Below are 22,009 nucleotides of genomic sequence, written 5' to 3' on the forward strand. Positions count from 1 at the left end.
TACCTTTTTTTATCGGTTCAGATGTATGTAAACTGCTGCTGTCCGTAGTTACAGCAAGAACCAAGATGTGAAACTGTTGTGTAACAGATGTACTGTATATCTGTTGTGCTTCTGCAGCTGATCGCATCAGTACAGAACTGTACTGCATAACTTAGGCTGATTTCACACTCGCGGTTTTTTTGCGCTGTGTTTTAGCGCAAAAAAGCATGCGTTTTTTTTCCCTATACTTAAACATGTGTGCGCATATGTGCGCATACACATGCGTTTGTATGCGCATGCGTTTTTTTTGTAGTGTGCGCTCGGGCGCACAAAATGCATCCTGTTGCATTTTTTGTGCGTCCGACTTGCCCCCAAGAAACGCATGTGTACGCAATGCATTTTTTTTACAGCAAAACACCCATCAAAGTCTATGGGTGCGCATACGTGCGCATTGTAATGCGCACGTATGCGCTAAAAAACGCATGCGTTTTTAAAAAAAATGCACCCAAACCCGCAAAAAAGCACACACAAATGCATGATGCGTCTTTTTCATGGGTTTGTGTGCGCAAAAAACGCGCAGCAAAAAAACGCAAGTGTGAAAGTAGCCTGACATATCCATAATGTACTACAAAGTGACATGCTCATGACATATATGTACATCAAATAGTGTTAAGGGGCTAAACCTCATCATCACTCTTAGATTAATGTTTTTCTGAGTAACACTACTGCTTAAATATCAATGAGTTTCTGAAATCTGTTTAAGTGCAGGAGCACTTGGTGCTATTGGAAACGCTAGCATATTGTAAATGAAGACTAAGGGCCCCGTTACACATAGCAATGTCCCAGCGATCCCACCAATGATCCGGCATGGATGGGATCGCTGGGACATAATTAGGCTGATCGCTGGTGACAGTGGTGAGCTGTCACATAGACAGCCCCACCAGCGATCAGGACCAGAGAGCAAGCTGGTTTCCAATGTAAACAGTGGGTATCCAAGAGCCGCGCAGCTCTTGGTTACCCGCTGTTTACCTTGGAAACCAGCATGCAGCGTTGCTGATCGTTGCTCTCCCACTGCCACACGCAGCGATGCGCGCTGATCAGCGGGAGACCAATGATTATAAAATGGCCCAGGACGATCCTGTATGATCAGTGATACCCGGCGGGGGGGCGGTCGCTGATCCATGTCACACACAGCGATCTCGCTGGCAAGATCGCTGTGTGTGACGGGGCCTTTAACCTAAATGGAAAGACTTAACATACTAGAGAAACCCAAATTGTTATGAATGAGTCACCGAGGAGGAAAAAACAAAAAGCAAGCTAAGCCCAGAAAACCGGAGAGGTTGGTAACTAGCGGATTGCAGACCCCTGATCCTATCCACAACAACTAGCAGTAGCCGTGGAGCATGCCTATGGTGGTCCTAGACGCCTCGTCACGGCTGGAGAACTAAATAAGCCTAAAGAAAGAAAGGGAAAATCTAAACTGCCCCAGAGCAGACCCCAAAGCAATAGACAGCCCCCAACATGTATTGTCGGTGAAACAAGATGAAAACACAGACACAGGTAGAAAGATAGGCTGAGCAAATGATGGGGCCCTCGCTAACTAGAAGGGACAGGAAAGAAAAGCTGCTGTCTGCAATCACGCAAAAAACCCTGCCAAAAAGAATGTCCAACACATCTGATAGAAAAAGGCCCCGAAGTCGCTAGACTTCAAATCACTATATCAGCACTCAGGTATATTCTGAAGACAGAGCAAAAGAGATCAACTGATCAGAGACAAAATGGGGATTCAGCCCAGTCCCAGCCAGGGCTGGCTGAACACAAAAACTAAGTAAACCAGACAAAAACTCATATGAACAATAGCAGAGAAAACTTAGCTTTAGGAAGGCAGGAACCAAACTGGAAACCAGGAGCCACAGTCAGGAAAAATCACCAGCAAGAAACTAGGGAGTCGGCTGCCTTAAATCCAATCAGAAACTCCTGTTGTCCAATCGCAGTCCTCTTCCTCAGGTGGCCGGTCTCTGCCATTTAGATCAGCTTCATTACCTCCCTTCACCAACAGGGAGTCCAGATAGAGAACTCACTACTCCTCTGTCAGCACAGCCAGCTCCATAACCCTCACCAGAAGCCAGAGGCAAACCCGAAAATGAGCTCCCAACAGTACCCCCCCTTGAGGAGGGGTCACTGAGCCCTCATCCACGCCACCAGGCCGATCAGGATGGGCCCGATGAAAAGCACGAACCAATCTATCAGCATGAATATCAGAGGCAGAGACCCAAGAATTGTCCTCCTTGCCATAACCCTTCCACTTGACCAAATACTGGAGTCTCCGTCTAGCCAGACGAGAATCCAATATTTTCTCTACCTCATATTCCACATTACCTTCAACCAATACAGGGTCAGGAGGTGCAGCCATAGGAACTACTGGCTCAACATATCTCTTCAACAGCGACTTATGAAACACGTTATGGATCTTAAACGTAACAGGAAGAGCCAATCGAAAAGAAACCAGATTAAGAATCTCCAAAATCTTGTAAGGTCCAATAAATCTTGGCTTGAACTTTGGAGAAGCCACCTTCATAGAGATATTCTTTGATGACAACCAAACCATATCACCCACTTTAAACCGGGGACCAATGGTCCTATGCCAGTTTGAAAACTGCTGGGCCTTTTCCTGGGAGAGAGACAACTTATCCACTACTTGGTCCCAAATCTGCTGCATTCTCTCTACCACAGTGTCAACACCTGGGCAGGCTGAAGATTCCGCTTGCCCTGAAGAAAATCGAGGATGATACCCAAAGTTACAGAAAAAGGGCGACATCAAGGTGGCAGAACTAGCTCTATTATTTAAAGCAAATTCGGCCAAGGGCAAAAATGAAACCCAATCATCCTGATCAGCAGATATAAAACATCTCAAATAGGACTCCAAAGTCTGGTTTGTTCTCTCCGTCTGCCCATTGGTCTGAGGGTGAAATGCAGAGGAGAAGGACAACTGAATTCCCAGCTTGGAACAAAAGGCTTTCCGGAATCTGGAAACAAACTGAACTCCTCTGTCCGATACAATGTTCTCAGGAATCCCATGCAACCGAACCACCTGTTGTAAAAACAAGGGTACCAACTCTGAGGAAGATGGCAACTTTGGGAGTGGTACATGATGGACCATCTTAGAGAATCTATCACAAATCACCCAGATAACAGTCATTCTCTGAGAGACAGGAAGATCAGAAATAAAATCCATTGAAGTATGGGTCCATGGCCTCTTAGGCACCGGCAAGGGCATCAACAACCCACTAGAGCGAGAACAGGGTTTAGACCGGGAACAAGTCCCACAGGACTGCACAAAATTCCTGACATAACGAGATAAGGCGGGCCACCAAAAAGACCGACTTACCAAATCTCTGGTACCAAAAATACCTGGATGACCAGCCAATGCGGAGCAATGAACTTCAGACATCACTCTCTTCCTCCACTGGTCAGGAACATACAATTTTCCCACAGGACAACGCTCAGGTTTGTCCTCCTGGAATTCTTCCAGAGCACGTCTCAAATTGGGCGAGATGGCAGAAAGAACTACCCCCTCACCTAGGATGGTAGTAGGCTTGGTCACAATAGGAGAATCAGCAAAGAAACTCCTAGAAAGGGCATCTGCCTTAACATTCTTAGTGCCTGGAAGAAAGGAGACCACAAAATCAAAACGCGTAAAAAACAAGGCCCACCTAGCCTGTCAAGGATTCAAGCGTTTGGCCGACTCAAGGTAAATCAAATTCTTGTGATCAGTGAGGACCACAACTTGATGTCTAGCTCCCTCCAACCAATGTCTCCACTCCTCAAATGCCCATTTCATGGCTAACAATTCCCGATTCCCCACATCATAGTTGCGTTCAGATGGGGAGAACTTTTGGGAAAAGAAGGCACAGGGATTCATTTTAGACGTCACCGAATCTTTTTGGGACAAAACAGCTCCTGCACCAATCTCTGAAGCGTCTACCTCCACCTGAAAAGGAAGTGAGACATCAGGTTGCCGCAAAACCGGAGCAGAAGTGAACCTCCGCTTCAGCTCCTGAAGGGCCGAAACAGCCTCTGAAGACCAATTCAGCACATCAGCACCCTTCTTAGTTAAATCAGTCAGTGGTTTAGCAATACCAGAAAAATTAGCTATAAATTTACGATAAAAATTAGCAAAACCCAAAAACTTCTGGAGAGCCTTCAAAGAAGTGGGTTGAACCCAATCATAAATGGCCTGTACCTTGGCCGGGTCCATTTCAATAGTTGACGGAGACAAAATAAATCCCAAATATGAAATCCTCTGTATACCAAAAAGGCACTTCAATCCCTTAACATACAAGGAATTCTCCCTCAAAATCTGGAACACAGTACGAACATGTTCCACATGAGAATCCCAATCCCTGGAAAAGATCAAAATATCATCCACATAGATGATCAAAACTTATCCACAAAGTCCCGGAAAATATCATTCATGAAGGATTGGAAGACAGAAGGGGCATTAGTGAGCCCAAAAGGCATCACAAGGTACTCAAAATGTCCCTCTGGAGTATTAAACGCCGTCTTCCATTCATCCCCATGATTGATGCGAAGATTATACGCCCCCCTGAGGTCAAGCTTAGTAAACCAGCAAGCACCTTTAACTCTGGAGAATAAATCAGAAATCAGGGGTAACGGATACTGAAATGTATCCGTAATTTTGTTGAGGGAACGATAGTCAGTACAAGGCCTTAATGAACCATCCTTCTTGGCCACGAAAAAAAACCCAGCACCTAAGGGCAAAGAGGATGGTCTAATATGACCCTTCTCCAACGACTCCTTAATATAAGATCGCATAGCCTCGTGTTCGGGTACAGATAAATTCAAAAGTCGACCCTTGGGAAATTTACACCCAGGTCTCAACTCAATTGCACAGTCATAACTCCTTTGAGGAGGCAAAGACGCAGACTTGCTCTCACTAAATACATCATAAAAATCAGCCAAATAGTCAGGAACATCATGCGACTGGGGAGAGGTGGAGAAAACAGGAGTGTCACCAAGAGCACACCGACAACCCCAACTCACCACAGACACAGATTTCCAATCCAAAGCCAGATTCTGGATTTGCAACCAGGGAAAAACCCAGAACAATGGTGTCATGTAAATTATGCAACACCAAAAATCTGCAATTATCTTGGTGGTCTGGGGTGACCCGCATTATCACCTGGGTCCAAAACTGAGGTTTATTCTTCGCCAAAGGAGTAGCATCAATACCCCTCAAAGCAATAGGCGTCCGCAGAGGTGTCATAGGAAATCCACAACGTTTAGCAAAATCCAAGTCCATTAGATTCAAGGCCGCTCCTGAATCCACAAAAGCCTTCGTGGAAAATGTGGATAAGGAGCAGATCAGAGTAATTGCCAAAAGAAACTTAGGTTGTACACCACCCACAGCAAATGTGTGTGCAAAACGTTTCTCTCATTTAGGGCAGACAGAAATAACATGAGAGGCATCTCCACAGAAAAAACACAGCTTATTACACCTTCTAAACTCCTGACATTGCGCCCTAGACAAAACTCCATCACATTGCATAAGTTCAGACATTTGTTCAAAATGTGGCAGCGCCTCCCGTGTAGTCTTGCGTTCACGTAAACGCTGATCAACTTGAATGGCTAATGACATAGAATCGTCAAGACCAGAGGGAACAGGAAATCCCACCATAGTATCTTTTAAAGTCACAGACAAACCCTTCCGAAAGAGAGCTGCCAATGCACTATCATTCCATGTAGTAAGGACCGCCCACTTTTGGAATTTCTGACAGTATAACTCTGCAGGATCCTGACCCTGGTTCAATGCCAATAGGGCTCTCTTAGCTTGATCAGTAGCATTAGGTTCATCATATAACAACCCCAAGGCTTGAAAAAATGCATCACATTAGTCAAAACAGGATCTTCAGGAGTCAAAGAAAGCGCCCAACCCTGGGGATCGCCGCGCAGCAAGGAGATGACAATTTTAACCTACTGCGCAGAGCTCCCCGGTGAGTTAGGCTTCAAGGCAAGAAATAATTTACAATTATTCTTAAAATTCAAAAATTTAGACCGATCCCCAGAAAACACATCAGGAGCAGTGATCCTTGGTTCAACAGCATGTGAATGAGTGAGATAGGCAGAAATTCCCCGCACTTCAGCAGCGAGCTGCTCCACACGATCAGACAATTGCTTAATCTCCATCAAGGAGAAAAAGAAAAAAAAAAGAATCCTCCTATGGCCCCAGAGAAAACGAGGAGAAAATATACATATAAAAAAAATTCTGACACTTTTTTTTTTTTACAATTCTCTCCTGCTTTTGAGTAGCCTAGAATCTGCGGTATGGCTGGTGATTCTGTTATGAATGAGTCACCGAGGAGGAAAAAACAAACAGTAAGCTAAGCCCAGAAAACCGGAGAGGTTGGTAACTAGCGGATTGCAGACCCCTGATCCTATCCACAACAACTAGCAGTAGCCGTGTAGCGTGCCTACAGTGATCCTAGATGCCTCATCACGGCCAAAGAACTAAATAAGCCTAAAGAAAGAAAGGCAAAATCTAAACTGCCCCAGAGCAGACTCCAAAGCAATAGACAGCCCCCAACAAGTATTGTCGGTGAAACAAGATGAAAACACAAACACAGGTAGAAAGATAGGCTGAGCAAACGATGGGGCCCTCGCTAAGTAGAAAGGACAGGAAAGAAAAGCTGCTGTCTGCAATCACACAAAAAACCCTGCCAAAAAGAATGTCCAACACGTCTGATAGAAAAAGGCCCTGAAGTCGCCAGACTTCAAATCACTATATCAGCACTCAGGTATATTCTGAAGACAGAGCAAAAGAGATCAACTGATGAGAGACAAAATGGGGATTCAGCCCAGTCCCAGCCAGGGCTGGCTGAACACAAAAACTAAGTAAACCAGACAAAAACTCATATGAACAATAGCAGAGAAAACAGCTTTAGGAAGGCAGGAACCAAACTGGAAACCAGGAGCCACAGTCAGGAAAAATCACAAGCAAGAAACTAGGGAGTCGGCTGCCTTAAATCCAATCAGAAACTCCTGTTGTCCAATCGCAGTCCTCTTCCTCAGGTGGCCGGTCTCTGCCATTTAGATCAGCTTCATTACCTCCCTTCACAAACAGGGAGTCCAGATAGAGAACTCACTACTCCTCTGTCAGCACAGCCAGCTCCATAACCCTCACCAGAAGCCAGAGGCAAACCTGAAATTGAGCTCACAACGCCAAATATTGTCTAACCAAAGAAACAAGAGTTTACATTGATTTAGACTGTCAGAAAAATTAATAAACAAAGTCTTGAAACTGAGGGAAGTTGTCTGCAAAGAAGGACATGGCAATCCACTGTCAATCCAACCCCATATATGTAATTTATAGACAAAAGTCTGCAATCCCTTCCTCAAATATTTCCGGTGTGGAAGGGAATTTATTTTTTTTAGTAAAGAAAGAAAATGAATCAGAATAGGGAAATTTAATGTTATATCTATGTTAAGAAGAACTTTAGTTGGAAAATTGTATTTTGCTGCGGAAGGTCATCCAAATGGAGGTCATCCAAATTTGGAGCATATTGCTGAGTTTGCATAGTCTGTGCCATCCATTTAAAAAAGTTCATTACTGTTTTCATGATATGGAGATCTTGTAGACTTGATATAAAGAGATGACAAATGGCCTCCCGGAGCTGAAAATAACTGAGAGGACGTAGCTTCTTTAGTGGGCAGGTCCAAGCATTCACGTAGTAGTTACCCGATCTATATTGGATAACGTTTGTCTTCAAATCTGTAATAAAGACTTTTTCAATTTCTGTTTCTGAATAGCGAAAGGGACAAGTCAATGATGAGCTCTAACAGAACACCTGACAGTTTTAAGTATTGTGAGTCCCTTGTCCCTTTTTTCATTTTCCTTTGATCATGAAATAATAATAATTATTATTATTATTATTATTATACATTTATATAGCGCCATTTGTTCCATTGTGCTTTACATGTAAAAAGGGGAAATATAGACAAGTTCAATAAACGTATACGACAAGGGACACACAAGTACAGATGGAGAGAGGACCCTGCCCGTGAGGGCTCACAGTCTTTAGGGATGGGTGAGGATACACTATGAGAGGGTAGAGCTGGTTGTGCGGTGATTCAGTAGACTGTGGGTCATTGCAGGCTGTAGGCTTGTCGGAACAGGTGGGTCTTCAGGTTCTTCTTGAAGGTTTCCGTTGTTGGTGAGAGTCTGATGTGTTGCGGCAGAGAGTTCCAGAGTATGGGGGAAGCACGGGAGAAGTCTTATATGTGGTTGTGGGAAGAAGAGATAAGGGGGGAGTAGAGAAGGAGATCTTGAGAGGATCAAAGGTTGCATGCGGGTAGGTACCGGGAGACCATGTCACAGATGTATGGAGGAGACAGTTTGTGGATGGCTTTGTATGTCATGGTTAGGGTTTTGAACTGGAGCCTGTGGGCAATAGGAAGCCAGTGAAGGGCCTGGCATAGGGGGGAGGCTGGGGAATAGTGGGGAGACAGGTGGATAAGTCGGGCAGCAGAGTGTAGGATGGACTAGAGTGGTGCCAGAGTGCTAGAGGGGAGGCCAGAGAGTAGGAGGTTGCAGTAGTCGATGTGGGAGATAAGGGCGTGCACTAGTGTTTTTGTGGTTTCGTGGTTGAGGAATGCACAGATCCGGGAAATATTTTTGAGTTTGAGGTGGCAGGAGGGGGCAAGGGCTTGGGTATGTGGTCCGAAAGAGAGGGTAGAGTCGAGGATCACCCCAAGGCACCGAGCATGCGGGACAGGAGAAAGCGAGCAGCCACTGACATTGATGGATAGGTCTGGTGGAGGGGTAGAGTGAGATGGGGGAAAGATGATGAATTCTGTTTTGTCCATATTCAGTTTGAGAAAGCGAACAGAAAAGAAGGCTGAGATAGCAGACAGACATTGTGGGATTTTGGTCAGTAAGGAGGTGAGGTCAGGTCCAGATATGTAGATCTGCGTGTCATCAGCGTAGAGGTGATACTGCAAACCGTGGGATTCTATGAGAAGTCCCAGGTTGAAGGTATTGATGGAAAAGAGTAGGGGTCCTAGGTGGGAGCCTTGAGGAACACCAACAGACAGGGGGCGAGGTGAGGAGGTGGTGTGTGAGAGAGACACTAAATGTTCTGTCTGTTAGGTATGATGAGATCCAGGATAGGGCCAAGTCTGTGATGCCAAGAGATGAGAGAATCTGTAGCAGGAGGGAATGGTCCACAGTGTTGAAGGCAGAAGACAGGTCCAGGAGAAGGAGGACAGAATAGTGTCGCTTGCTCTTGGCGTTTAGTAGGTCGTTGGTGACTTTAGTTAGGGCAGTTTCAGTTGAGTGATGCAGTCAGAAGCCAGATAGTAACCGGTCAAAGAGGGAACAGGAGGAGAGGTGGGAGGACAGTTCAAGATATACATGCTGTTCCAGTAGTTTTGAGGCATAAGGGAGAAGAGATATTGGGCGATAGTTAGACACAGAGGATGGGTCGAGGGAGGGCTTTTTGAAGATGGGTGTGATTGAGGCAAGTTTGAAGGATGAGGGAAAGACACCATTTGTAAGTGAAAGGTTGAAGAGGTGTGTTAGAGTTGGGATGAAGACTGTGGCAAGGTTAGGGATGAGGTGGGACAGGAGCGGGTCAAGCGCGCAAGTGGTGAGGTGTGATCTTGACAGGAGGGTGGAGAGCTGATCTTCTGTCATGGTGGAGAAGTTGGTTTTGGAAGAACAGGGCTGAGAGGCTAAGAGGGGCATTGGTGGCTGCGGGCCAAAGCTTTCTCTGATCGTATCGATCTGCTTAAAGAAGGAGGCAAAGTCTTCAGCAGAAATGAGAGGAGAGGTAGGAGTGCTGTGGGACAGAGGAGAGAATTGAAAGTGTTGAAGAGCTGTTTAGGGTTGTGAGACAGGGAGGATATGAGGGATGCAAAGTAAGTTTGTTTTGCGGCAGAGAGCGTGGACTTAAAGCTGGCAAGTATGAGTTGAAGTACTCAATATGCAAATAAAGTCCGTGGAGCCTCATTTAAGAGTCTCAAACACGGGACTAGCCAGATCTTCCTCCAGGGAAGGACCCAGCCAAGGGGTGGCTCCTTTCGGAAACCACCATATTAAGTGGCCCTTTAAGTCAATATCCAGCTCTTTACAAGTTTACAGATATGACAAGGGAAATACCAAGGCCAGGTATCCATCCACAGACAGCTGTTTCGGGGTGTTGCCCCTCATCAGTGTGGAGTAGGACTCTGGCTAGGTGGGAGCAATGCCTAGTAGACCAACATCACGAAACAATCACTGACCTCAGGGAGACCAGTCAAAGAAAACACTGCGGCAGCAGGCAAAGGCGCTTCCCTGGAGGAAGATCTGGCTAGTCCCGTGTTTGAGACTCTTAAATGAGGCTCCACGGATTTTATTTGCATATTCGTATTTCCCAGGAAGCATTGCACCTAGGATTTCACTGATTGAGCACCTTTGCCTGCTGCCGCAGTGATTTCTTTGACTGGTCTCCCTGAAGTCAGTGATTGTTTCGTGATGTTGGTCTACTAGGCATTGCTCCCACCTAGCCAGAATCCTACTCCACACTGATGAGGGGCAGCACCCCGAAACAGCTGTCTGTGGATGCATACCTGGTCTTGGTATTTCCCTTGTCATATCTGTAAACTTGTAAAGAGCTGGATATTGACTTAAAGGGCCACTTAATATGGTGGTAATGGTGGTTTCCGAAAGGAGCCACCCCTTGGCTGGGTCCTTCCCTGGAGGAAGATCTGGCTAGTCCCGTGTTTGAGACTCTTAAATGAGGCTCCACGGACTTTATTTGCATATTTGTATTTCCCAGGGAGCTTTGCACCTAGGATTTCACTGATTGAGCGCCGCTGCCGCAGTGTTTTCTTTGGTCTCCCTGAGGTCAGTGATTGTTTTGTGATGTTGGTCTACTAGGCATTGCTCCCACCTAGTCAGAATCCTACTCCACACTGATGAGGGGCAACACCCCGAAACAGCTGTCTGTGGATGGATACCTGGCCTTGGTATTTCCCTTGTCATATCTGTAAACTTGTAAAGAGCTGGATATTGACTTAAAGGGCCACTTAATATGGTGGTAATGGTGGTTTCCGAAAGGAGCCACCCCTTGGCTGGGTCCTTCCCTGGAGGAAGATCTGGCTAGTCCCGTGTTTGAGACTCTAAGGCTGAGTTCACACGTTGCATTTTTTTCGCGTTTCCGCGGCGGTTTTAACCGCGCGATTTTGCCGCGAAAACGCGAAAAATAAGCATCCCATGCATTCCTATGGGATTCCGCAATGCTGTGCTAATGCTGCGGTTTTTACCGCGGCGGAATCGCTTCGCGGTAAAAACCGCAGCATGCTCATTAATTTGCGGAATCGCGGCGATCCCGCACCCATAGGAATGCATTGTTCCGCTTACTTCCCGCATGTGGCTGTGCACACCATGCGGAAAGTAAGCAGAACAATTGCGGATGGTACCCATGGCCCGGAGGAGAGGAGACTGTCCTCCGGGCTTTGGGTACCATATCCCTGTAAAAAATAGAATTTAAAATAAAAAATATTGTTATTCTCACCCTCCGACGTCCCGCGCAGTCTTCCCGCTTCTCTTCACGCTCCGGTCCCAGTAGTCCTTTGCGAAAATGCTCGCGATGACGTCCGTTCTCGCGGGATCGCGAAGACTCGCGGTCATTCGCGCGACGTCATCGCGAATTACCGCGAGACGTCGCGATCCCGCGAGAACTGACGTCATCGCGGGCATTTTCGCAAAGGATTACTGGGAACGGATGCGTGGGACGTCGGAGGGTGAGAATAACACTTTTTTATTTTTTTTTACATTCTATCTTTTACTATTGATGCCGCATAGGCGGCCTCAGTAGTACAAAGTTGGTCACACTCGTCAAACACTATGTTTGACGAGTGTGACCAACCTGTCAATCAGTTCTCCAAGCGATGCTACAGATCGCTTGGAAAACACTAGCAATTCTGCAAGCTAATTACGCTTGCAAAATGCTAGTTTTTCCGCGGGAAAATCGCGGGAATTTAAAATGCGATTTTCCCGCGGACTGGAATTCCGGAATTCTCGCTGTAATTTCCGCGAGAGTTCCGGTACGTGTGCACTTAGCCTTAAATGAGGCTCCACGGACTTTATTTGCATATTCATATTTCCCAGGGAGCATTGCACCTAGGATTTCACTGATTGAGTGCCTTTGCCAGCTGCCGCAGTGTTTTCTTTGACTGGTCTCCCTGAGGTCCAGTGATTGTTTCGTGATGTTGAAGTACTCAGTAGAATGGGTTCTCTTCCATCTCCACTCAGCGGCCCTGGAAACCCGTCTCAGTTCTTTGGTGAGGCTGGTCAGCCAGGGCTGCCTGTTGATTGTACGAGTTTTGCTCTGCGTGAGGGGGCGGCCGAATCAAGTGTTGCTGTTATTGTGGTGTTGTAAAAAGTGGCAGCATCTGTATCTAGAATGGAAGCTATATTTGTGAGGGGGTGTAGGGATTCAGAGGGTGATTGTAAATTGAGGTGTTTGAGATTCCTGTGAGGGTGTCATGATCCCGGCTGGATCTGACAGTTTAAATGGACAAAGTTGAACTTTTTTTCCTTTGGCTAGGTGCCAAAGTGATGTGATTGCCCCCGGTGGCCATTAGAATTATTACACGTGGTGTTTCATTCTAAGTTGCCCGGTGGTGGTGAGTGGTAGTGCACCTTAGTTTCTTTGGTATAATGTGCACTTAATTACAAATCAGGTGTTAGGCTCTATAAAAGGGGGCCAGGAGGGTTCAATCACTGTTGGTGATATTGTGTGTTAGTCATTAACAAGGAAGCCTGGGTGAATGAAGGAGCTGAACATGAGTCCTGCGCAGCCCAGCCAGAGGGGACGAGTGGCAGCTAGATGGTCTGCAAGAAGTGCTGGCATGGCGTGGTGGAGTTCCAGTTTATGGTGTTGGCAGGAAGTGCTTGCATGGCTTGGTGGAGTGACGACTATGGAGAGAGTTGCACTCAGCATGCGGAACTTGGTTGCTGAGAGCTGGACTCAAGCATGCTTGACTTTTTGGGCAGGAGCTGAACTCATCTTTGGGACTTTGTTACTGGGAAGCTGCAACTGGTGGTGGACTCTGCTCCAAGGCTGCTCTATGGTGAAGGATCCAGTCATGATGATGGATCCGGGTGGAGGAGAAGATGCACACAGGTGGTGGGCTCTGTTGCTAGGAGCGTACGCAACAGAGCAAAGCTAAGTGGTGTTTCCCCTGTATTGTCATTTTTCCTCATGTGTGTTTAGTGCAGTGGTGGGATTAGTTTCCGCACCGACCAATTCCCTAGTGAGGGTTTAGGTCAGGGCGAGCTAGGGTTTTTAGGTTCCTGTTGCGCGCCCGGTGCGGAACCGGCATAGGGAACGTTAGGAGTGCAGGGACACTGGCTCAGGGGAGCTCAGGAGGTCACTTCCCTATTCCTTATCGCAGGGCCCACCATTGTTAATGTTTCCCAGGTTTCCCTTATTGTTTAAATTCGCCTTACTGGAGGCGGGGTTTCCAAACTTGTATATACGTGCAATGTCTAAATTCGCCAGTTGGAGGCGGTGTATCCAGCTGCACGTGTTTATTATTTAAATTCGCCCCACTGGAGGCGGTGTATCCAGGGTCACATGCGTCACATGGGTTCGCCTTGCAGTACTCGCTGCCTCCAGACACGCGTGACCGTGATAGAGGGTGAGCGAGTTTGTGGGGTGGGAGTTGCATAGTAGGTGAGGCGAGGGAAGAGAATGTTAGTAGGTTGTGGTCAGACAGGGAGAGGGGTGAGTTAGTGAGATTAGTGAGGTAACAGAGATGGGTGAAGATAAGGTCCAGAGTGGGACCATCTTTGTGATTGGCCGCAGAGGATCATTGAGTGAGGCTGAGGGAAGCCGTGTGCGATAGAAGTTTAGAGGTAGCCGGGGTGGAAGTGTCAATGAGGATGTTGAAATCGCCCATGATGATGGTGGGGATGTCAGCAGAGAGGAAATGGAGTAGCCAGGTGGTGAAGTGGTCGAGAAAGGTGGAGATGGCGAGTTCTTGGGGGCTGTAGATGACAGCTGGTTGGAGGGGTAATAGATGCAGACGGAGTGCACCTCAAACGAGGGAAGAGTAGCAGAGGGTGGTAGTGGAATTGGGGTAAAGGAGCATATAACAGACAGGAGCAAGCCAACTCCTCCACCACGTTTGTTGCTGGGGCGAGGGGTGTGAGAGAGATGGAATCTGCCATAACAAAGCGCAGCTGGAGACGCTGTGTCAGAGGGAGTGACCCAGGTTTCAGTGATGGCAAGGAAGGAGAATTTGCTGGTGATAAAGAGGTCATGGATAAATGACAGCTTGTTGCAGACAGAGTGTGCGTTCCATAGAGCTCCAGGTAGGGGGACCGGGGGAGTGGGAGTTGGATGAATAGGTATGAGGTTGTCATGGTTGCGAAAACATGTAGAGGATCGTGGCAGGGTGTTAGGAATGAGTGTGGGACTGTGTTGAGGAGGGCCAGGATTTGGGGATACGTGTCCAGCAATGAGGAGTGGTAGACAGAGCATTAGAAGATGGGAGCAGGAAAGGACGTGATGTGGCCGTGTGTCTGGAGAAAAAGGATTGTATGTGGAGGAACGGTTCTGAGGCGAAGGTGAGATGGCTGGGGAGGATTGAGGGGGAAATGCCTAGTTTATTAATAGGTGGGGGGATTACAGGAGTTAGGGAAAAATAAAGTAGTATGGGGGTGATAGAAACCGAAACATTGAAGTGGTGTAAATAAAGTGTAGTCCATCTGAACATGTGCTAGTAAGGGTCATATAAATGAAACCAGTTTTAAAACATATTTCAGGCATCTCAGGTAGTAATATACAATCTTGGGATTTTATCATTTGGTGTAAGGTAGTAAATGATTTTGGGAGTTTATAGAACTAATAAATTTCGCCATCTTCAATGGTTTTCCATATGACATCCAACTTGGAGTAAACGTCATAAGTTCATACAATGTGCTGATTTACCTGTTTGACTGTAGAATTTAGGTTTGATTCACTTGCCTTCATTCTATACCCAAGGTCTTCCAAGTCCCTTTAACGTTTTTTTTTAATTTTTTTGTAATTGAACCGCCACTTTATCTAGTTTTTGTTGTAGTGGTTGAGAAAACGGAGTAATTGCTTTGTAACCAGATACCTTTGAGTTTCACTTTAGTCCAAGGTCAAGGAGCACTTACCAGACTTTGCGCTCAATTGATTTCTCAAAATATCAGCCAGTTGTCTACCTCAGACCCTGACTAGCTATATTCTCAAAATAGAGGCTTTAATAATCTAGAGTTAGCACCTTAGTTAGACGGAGGCCAAAAGGAGTGTCTCTGGCATGTTGTCAAAATCTTCTGCCATGTTGCAGTCATTGTCTGAACCTTGAGTATATCTACTTTCTTTGATGAGCATTAAAGCAAAGCACCTGGAGTTTAGGGTGCATTATATAAGCAAGCGTCATTTACTGAATGTCACATTGGGTTGGAGCGGAGTTTTAGTGCAAAGAGTCCACAATGGTACTCAAACACATGAGAATTGATGCCACCTATTCTTGTTTTTTACACTACATTTTATATGTAGACGCGAGCAACAGCAACACACAAACAATGAAATAAGATCATGCTTTATTCGTGTACGTTCAATGATCGTAGTTACTGCTGCCAGAATGTAAACTGTGTCTTTAGGTCAGGACTGAGCAGCAGGATGTATCTGTCTTTTTCACAATACAGCTAACAATACAGGCAGGACTGTCCATACATATTACACTGTGATATGCTTTTTCTACCTAGTATAAGGGCGAAGGTATAGGATATTGGGAACCTGGGAACACTGTGAGAATAATGTTCTTCGATTTCTCTAGTGCTTTTAACACCATACAGCCAGGTCTACTGAGAGACAAGCTGGGCCTTGTTGGTGCGGACCTCCAACTCTCCACCTGGATCCTTAACTACCTCACGAACCGACCTCAGTTTGTAAAGGTTCGGGACAGTGTGTCAGACACAGTGATCTGCAATACAAGGGCACCTCAAGGTACAGTTCTTGCCCCTTTTCTCTTCACACTGTACACTGCGGATTTTAGGTGCAACTCATCTAGCTGCTACTTGCAGAAGTATTCTGATGACTCTGCAATAGTAGGCCTCATCACAGGAGGAGATGAAAGAGAGTACAGAGATTCTAACCAAGGTTTTGTGGAGTGGTGTCAGAGGAACCACCTTAGGATTAATTCCGGGAAGACCAAGGAATTGGTGGTGGACTTTCGCAAGGGCAAAAATCCACTAGTAGTGGTGAACATTCAGGGAAATGACACTGAGATAGTCGACACCTATAAGTACCTTGGTGTGATCCTCAATAATAAGCTTGACTGGGCCCATCACTTGGATGCAGTGTACAGGAAGGGCCAAAGCAGGCTTTGTCTGCTCAGAAGGCTGAGAGCCTTCGGAGTTAGAGGGGCACTCCTTGCATCCTTCTTCAACTCTGTTGTGGCATCAGTCATCTTTGGTGTGGCGTGCTGGGGTAGTGGCAATTCAACCAGGGACAGGAATAGGCTGGACAAACTGATTAGAAGGGCCTGCTCTGTCCTGGGATGCCCCCTTTGACCCAGTTCAGGAAGTAGGCGACAGGAGGATACTGGACAAGGTGAGCTACATGGTGCAGAATGATTCCCATCCCATGCATGAGACCGTGACAAAGATGTGCAGTACTGTCAGTGACCGGCTACTTCATCCTAAATGTGAGAGGGAGCGCTATCGAAAGTCCTTCCTTCCTGCTGCAGTTAGGCTGTATAACCAGCACTGTCCAAGACGGAGAACGACCCAAACAGAGAACTGATAGATCCAAAGTTGTGACAGTCCGGTTACATTTTTTTTTTTTTCGTATATGTACCTACCTACTGTCAATGTAATGCCTTTATGCATCTGTATCTGTACTTGTTCCTGCCTTGCTGCTGTAATGCTCTGAATTTCCCCATGGTGGGACAATTAAAGGATTATCTTATTGCTCCCGGCACCTTACACAAAGCAGCTGCTTACAGAAGCAGCTAGAGCTGTCCATGAAATGAGAGGGGGAATACATGTGTCTGGGAGTTTGAGAATCAATAGAGCCTACCAGCATTTGCCCCTCTGATTCCTATGTTAAGAAACTGGGTATCTGCTTAACGATCACGGAGATGGTCTATCTGATTCCTGCCCTATGTAATGTTTTCTGTAAGAAGAGGAAGGGTGAGCAGAACACATTGCATTTAGCTTTCTGTCATAGGCAACAGTTACAGAACTCAACATTAGATATGTTACCATTAACCCTTTCACTAACCTGGACTACCAGGATTGTAACCATTAAGCTCTTCACTTACCTAGACCACCATGGCCCTTACTGTGAAGCTCTTTACGATCCTAGGCCACTAGGGATATTACTGTAAACTTCTTCATCTCGTCAAATGCATAGGTGTAAGGCAGACTGTGGGACTAACTGCCAAATTCTTCATCGAACTAACAGTATGTCTGAAGTGAATGATATTTTTCTCAATTGATAATGTATGCCTTTTATATCTCCTTAGGTCAAGCTGGGAACTCCCTGACTTAAGAGAAGGACGGGTAAAAGCGATTAGTGATTCAGACGGAGTAAGCTACCCTTGGTATGGAAACACCACTGAAACTGTGACCTTGATGGGTCCCACAAATAAAATTTCCAGGTTCTCCGTCAGCATGAATGACAACTTCTACCCAAGTGTGACATGGGCAGTACCAGTGAGTGAAAGCAATGTCCCCATGCTCACCAGAATTAAAAGAGACCAAAGTTTCACTACTTGGTTGGTAGCTATGAACGCAAACACCAAGGAGAAGATCATTCTACAAACAATAAAATGGAGGATGAGGGTAGATATAGAGGTAGATCCCACTCAATTACTCGGTAAACGGGCCAGATTGGTGGGTAGGACTCAGCAGGAGCAGCCAAGGATTTTAAGCCGGATGGAGCAAATCCCACCAAATGCGCTAGTAAAGCCTAATGCTAATGATGCACAGGTGCTAATGTGGAGGCCGAAAAGAGGACAGCCAGTTATAGTTATTCCTCCTAAGTAGGACTGAATGGAGTATAAGAATGAGAAGAGGAAAACAGGGAATTTTCAAGCTACTTCTTAGCTTCAAGGACAATGCATGGGGATGACAAAGCTGAAACAATTCTTTGCAGTGATTATTTATTGTTCACATTTTTGGATGTGCACATAGATTTTATACAGTTTATTTATTTGAATAAACTTGAAAGGCATTTGCCATAACTGTTTCATAGTGCCTGTGGCCAAACAGAAGTAAAAACAGATGCTCAGTTAATGACTTTATTATCAGTTAAACTTATGTATGCGGTGCTGCTTGCATTTAAGAATCACTTTGGTTGATTGCAGTTCCAGGGAATTTCTTAAGAATGGAACGACTAGTGTAACATAGCAATTTATGTTGCCTAACCAATACAATACGAAATTAAAATTTGGATGCAAAAATCTGATGTTTCAGTCTTAAAAATTCAGCGAGTTGCTAGTACTTTATTAAATGATCCACATTTGCAGCATAAGTTCTCTTTTGAATTGCATTTTTCAGTTAACATTGACATATAGCCTATATAAAAGCATCGTGTCAATACAGAGCTGGCTCTGGAGATTTATAGTAAAAAAAAAAAGTACCATATATACTCGAGTATAAGCCGACCCGAGTATAAGCCGAGGCACTTAATTTTGCCACGGAAAACTGGGTAAGCTTATTGACTTGAGTATAAGCCGGGTATGCATTGTCCCCTCATCCCCGTCCTGGTATGTGTGTCTCCCCCTTCTGTATGCATGGCTCCTCTGTCCTCCCCCTGTATGCATGGCTCCTCTGTCCTCCCCCTGTATGCATGGCTCCTTCATCCTCCCCCTGCTGTATGCATGGCTCCTTTGTCCTCCCCCTGCTTTATGCATGGCTTGGCGTCCTCCCCCCTGTATGCATGGCTCCTCCGTCCTCCCCCTGCTGTATGCATAGCTCCTCCGTCCTCCCTCTGCTGTATGCATGGCTCCTCCGTTCTCCCCCTGCTGTATGCATGGCTCCTCTGTCCTCCCGATGCTGTATGCATGGCTCGGCATTCTCCGTGTACACATGGCTCCAATGTCCTTCCCCTGTATGCATGGCTCCTCTGTCCTCCCCCTGCTGTATGCATGGCTCAGCATCCTCCCCATCCTACCCCGTGTATGCATGGCTGCTCCGTCCTCCTCGCCATACTAACCCCCTCCTGTCGCAGTCTCTGCACTCCCCTGCTTCTCCGATGGTCTCCGGCGCCAGCAGCTTTTTCTTGTGTTCAGCAGTCACGTGGTACCGCTCATTAAAGTAATGAATATGCACTCCACGCCTATGGCAGTGGAGTTGTGTGCATATTCATTACTTTAATGAGCGGTACCATGTGATCACTGAACACAGGATGAAGCTGATGGCGCTGGAGACCATCGGAGAAGGAGGGAAGTGCAGAGACCGCGCCAGGATGAGGTATGATGTGACAGTCGCCGGCTCCTGCTGCTCCCCCTCCCCCGCTGACCCTCTGGGACAATGACTCGAGTATAAGTCAAGAGGGGCACTTTCAGCCAGAAAAAATGGTCTGAAAATCTCGGCTTATACTCTAGTATATACGGTACCTTTCCCAGAATGCAGTGCTGTGAGTTGTACATTATTATAGCCGAAGCTAAGCTGATAGCGGTGTACCTGTCAAAAAGAAAAATATAAATGCAGGTCTGTATAAGGCCTGATGCCAGTGGCACAGCCTTAGGCTTTACAACGGCACACTACAAAATTGTAGTTCTTCTGTGTGTTGCTGTATAGCAGGGTTCCCCAACTCCTGTCCTCAAGGCCCACCAACACATCATGTTGCACAGGTGATGCAATTATCACCTGAGCAATACTAAGGCAATCCTGAAAACATGACCTGTTGTTGAGCCTTGAGGACTGGAGTTGGGGAACCCTGCTGTATGGTACTCCATTCAGTATTTTATTACATTGTATTCTCTTAATGAGAGCAATGTTTCTAGAGAAGAATATATCTATAATCCACCACCTGATGAAAATCTATTTCTGTTAGATAAATATACAGTAGAAACTCATAGATGTCTACAAGTGCTATATTATGTCTCCATAATAAGTGGTATTTAACCTGATCACACTGTAAGAGCATCACAAACCCCACCCATTTGCGCCGCTGTGACATGATCATGGGGCGCTGTTGGATGGGCATGACAACCGGGGGTCTACAGAAGCCCTGCTATGTGTAGCACAATCGATCAGACTTCAAGTCTCCTAAGGAGACTATTGAAACAAGTAAAAAGTAGAAAAACTTTAAAAAAAAGTTAAAAACATGAAAAAAATTTCAAAAGTTCAACTCACCTCCCTTTTGCCCCATTCAAAACAAAACAATAAAAAACTAAAAAATACACATATTTGATATCGCTGCCTTCAGAATTTCCTAATCTGTGCAAATATAAAAATAATTAATCCAAACAGTAAACGGCATAACGAGAAAAAATCAAACCGCCAGAATTACATTTTTTGGTCGCCCCAAGATTGCAATAACAGGTGATGAAAACATCATATATACCCCAAAATGGTATCAATAGAAATGAAAGCTTGGTGCGCAAAAAATAAGCCCTCACCCAGCTCCTGAAAAATGGAGACACTACGGGTCTTGGAAAATGGCGCTTTTTTTTTTTTTTACAAACTTAGGAGTTTTTTTCACCACTTAAAAAAGAACCTATACATGTATTTTTGTCTGGTATCTGCAAACTCATAATGACCTGGGGAATAATAATGGCAGGTCAGTTTTAGGATTTAGTGAACATAGTAAAAAAAAATGCCAAAAAACATGGGCAATTGCACTTTTCTTTTGAAATTTCACTGCACTTGGAATTTTGTTTCTGTTTTTGAGTACACTATATAGCAAAATCAATGGTCTTATTCCTAAAGATGCAGTTACACTTTATGGATTGTATGGAGCTGTAATATAGACGCGTGCACAAGTCCTAATCCAGCCTGCTACTTGGGATTAGTACTGTATCAATAAGGCAATATAATTGCAAAGTTAATTCACTTTTAATTAGATGGTCTCTGTATGAAGAAGGATGCTCACAAGTGACCATAAACTTTGTAGAAGCTCTATAAGATAATTCTGTTAATATCCCATATGGTTAGACCCCTGTTGAGTCAGAGCAAGGCAGAATGGTTCATGCTGATAATGGACCCATAGCCATCTGTTGTCCACCTGAATATTTTGAATTTTTCCGTTGTTGCCGGTTTGCATCTCCCAGTCCAAAAGAGAATTTCCAGAAAGTGACACTGTACCTTTACAAAATGCTTTCTTTTTATGCCCCACATTTTTGGGAAAAGTTGACTTAAAGGCTTATACTCACTTGCGAGAGACTGGCATGAAAACCTGGCACTACCACCGACACTTGGACTGGAGCGTGCGGCTACATGTATTTGTATGCAGCCGTACGCTCCGGTCTCAGTGCTGGTGGGTGTGCCAGGTTTTCATGCCAGTCTCTCGCAAGTTAGTATGCGCCCTAAAGAGGAGGCTTACTTTACATCATTTTATATAGGCAGATAATTTATTTAAAGTGAGTAGAACTATGAGTGCAATGTATGATGCTCACAAGCAGATATAAGACAAACAGGATGTTTTTTTAATATCCCTGTGAAAAAAATGTGTGTGTTGATTTCTAAGCAACATGAAACCAATTTTTTTTGTTAAACTTTAAATAAAAAAACTGAAAAAAGTGTCCTAATTGCAGTAATCATTAATCATTCCTCTCTCCTCCAAGTATATTGCCCATGGACATTCACATGATCATCATCTGCATAGCACTTCGTGAAATATTAAATTGGGCAAGTACAGTGCAGCCCCCCAAGAATCTATGGGTTCTGTGTTATAGGTCCACGTATATTGGAAGTTATACAGGACGGCAAAACCTTGTGTCTTACCAGCCAACCTGCTAATTTTCAACCAGCAGAATAAGC

General features: G+C 45.4%; 1 protein-coding gene across 1 annotated transcript in view; it reads left to right on the forward strand.

Annotated features, from left to right (window-relative positions):
• The window catches only part of FAM78B (family with sequence similarity 78 member B), a 229,460-nt gene extending 207,689 nt beyond the window's left edge, over positions 1–21,771 (forward strand). Inside the window, exon 2 of the mRNA XM_073557943.1 lies at positions 17,545–21,771. Coding sequence (XP_073414044.1) covers positions 17,545–18,067 — 523 coding nt within the window. The 3' untranslated portion in view covers positions 18,068–21,771. The remainder of the gene's footprint in view (positions 1–17,544) is intronic.
• Positions 21,772–22,009: the final 238 nt, after the last annotated feature.

Source organism: Dendrobates tinctorius, unplaced genomic scaffold (genome assembly GCF_039654945.1).
Source record: "Dendrobates tinctorius isolate UK_male_01 unplaced genomic scaffold, ASM3965494v1 ptg000012l, whole genome shotgun sequence".
Classification (NCBI taxonomy): domain Eukaryota; kingdom Metazoa; phylum Chordata; class Amphibia; order Anura; family Dendrobatidae; genus Dendrobates; species Dendrobates tinctorius.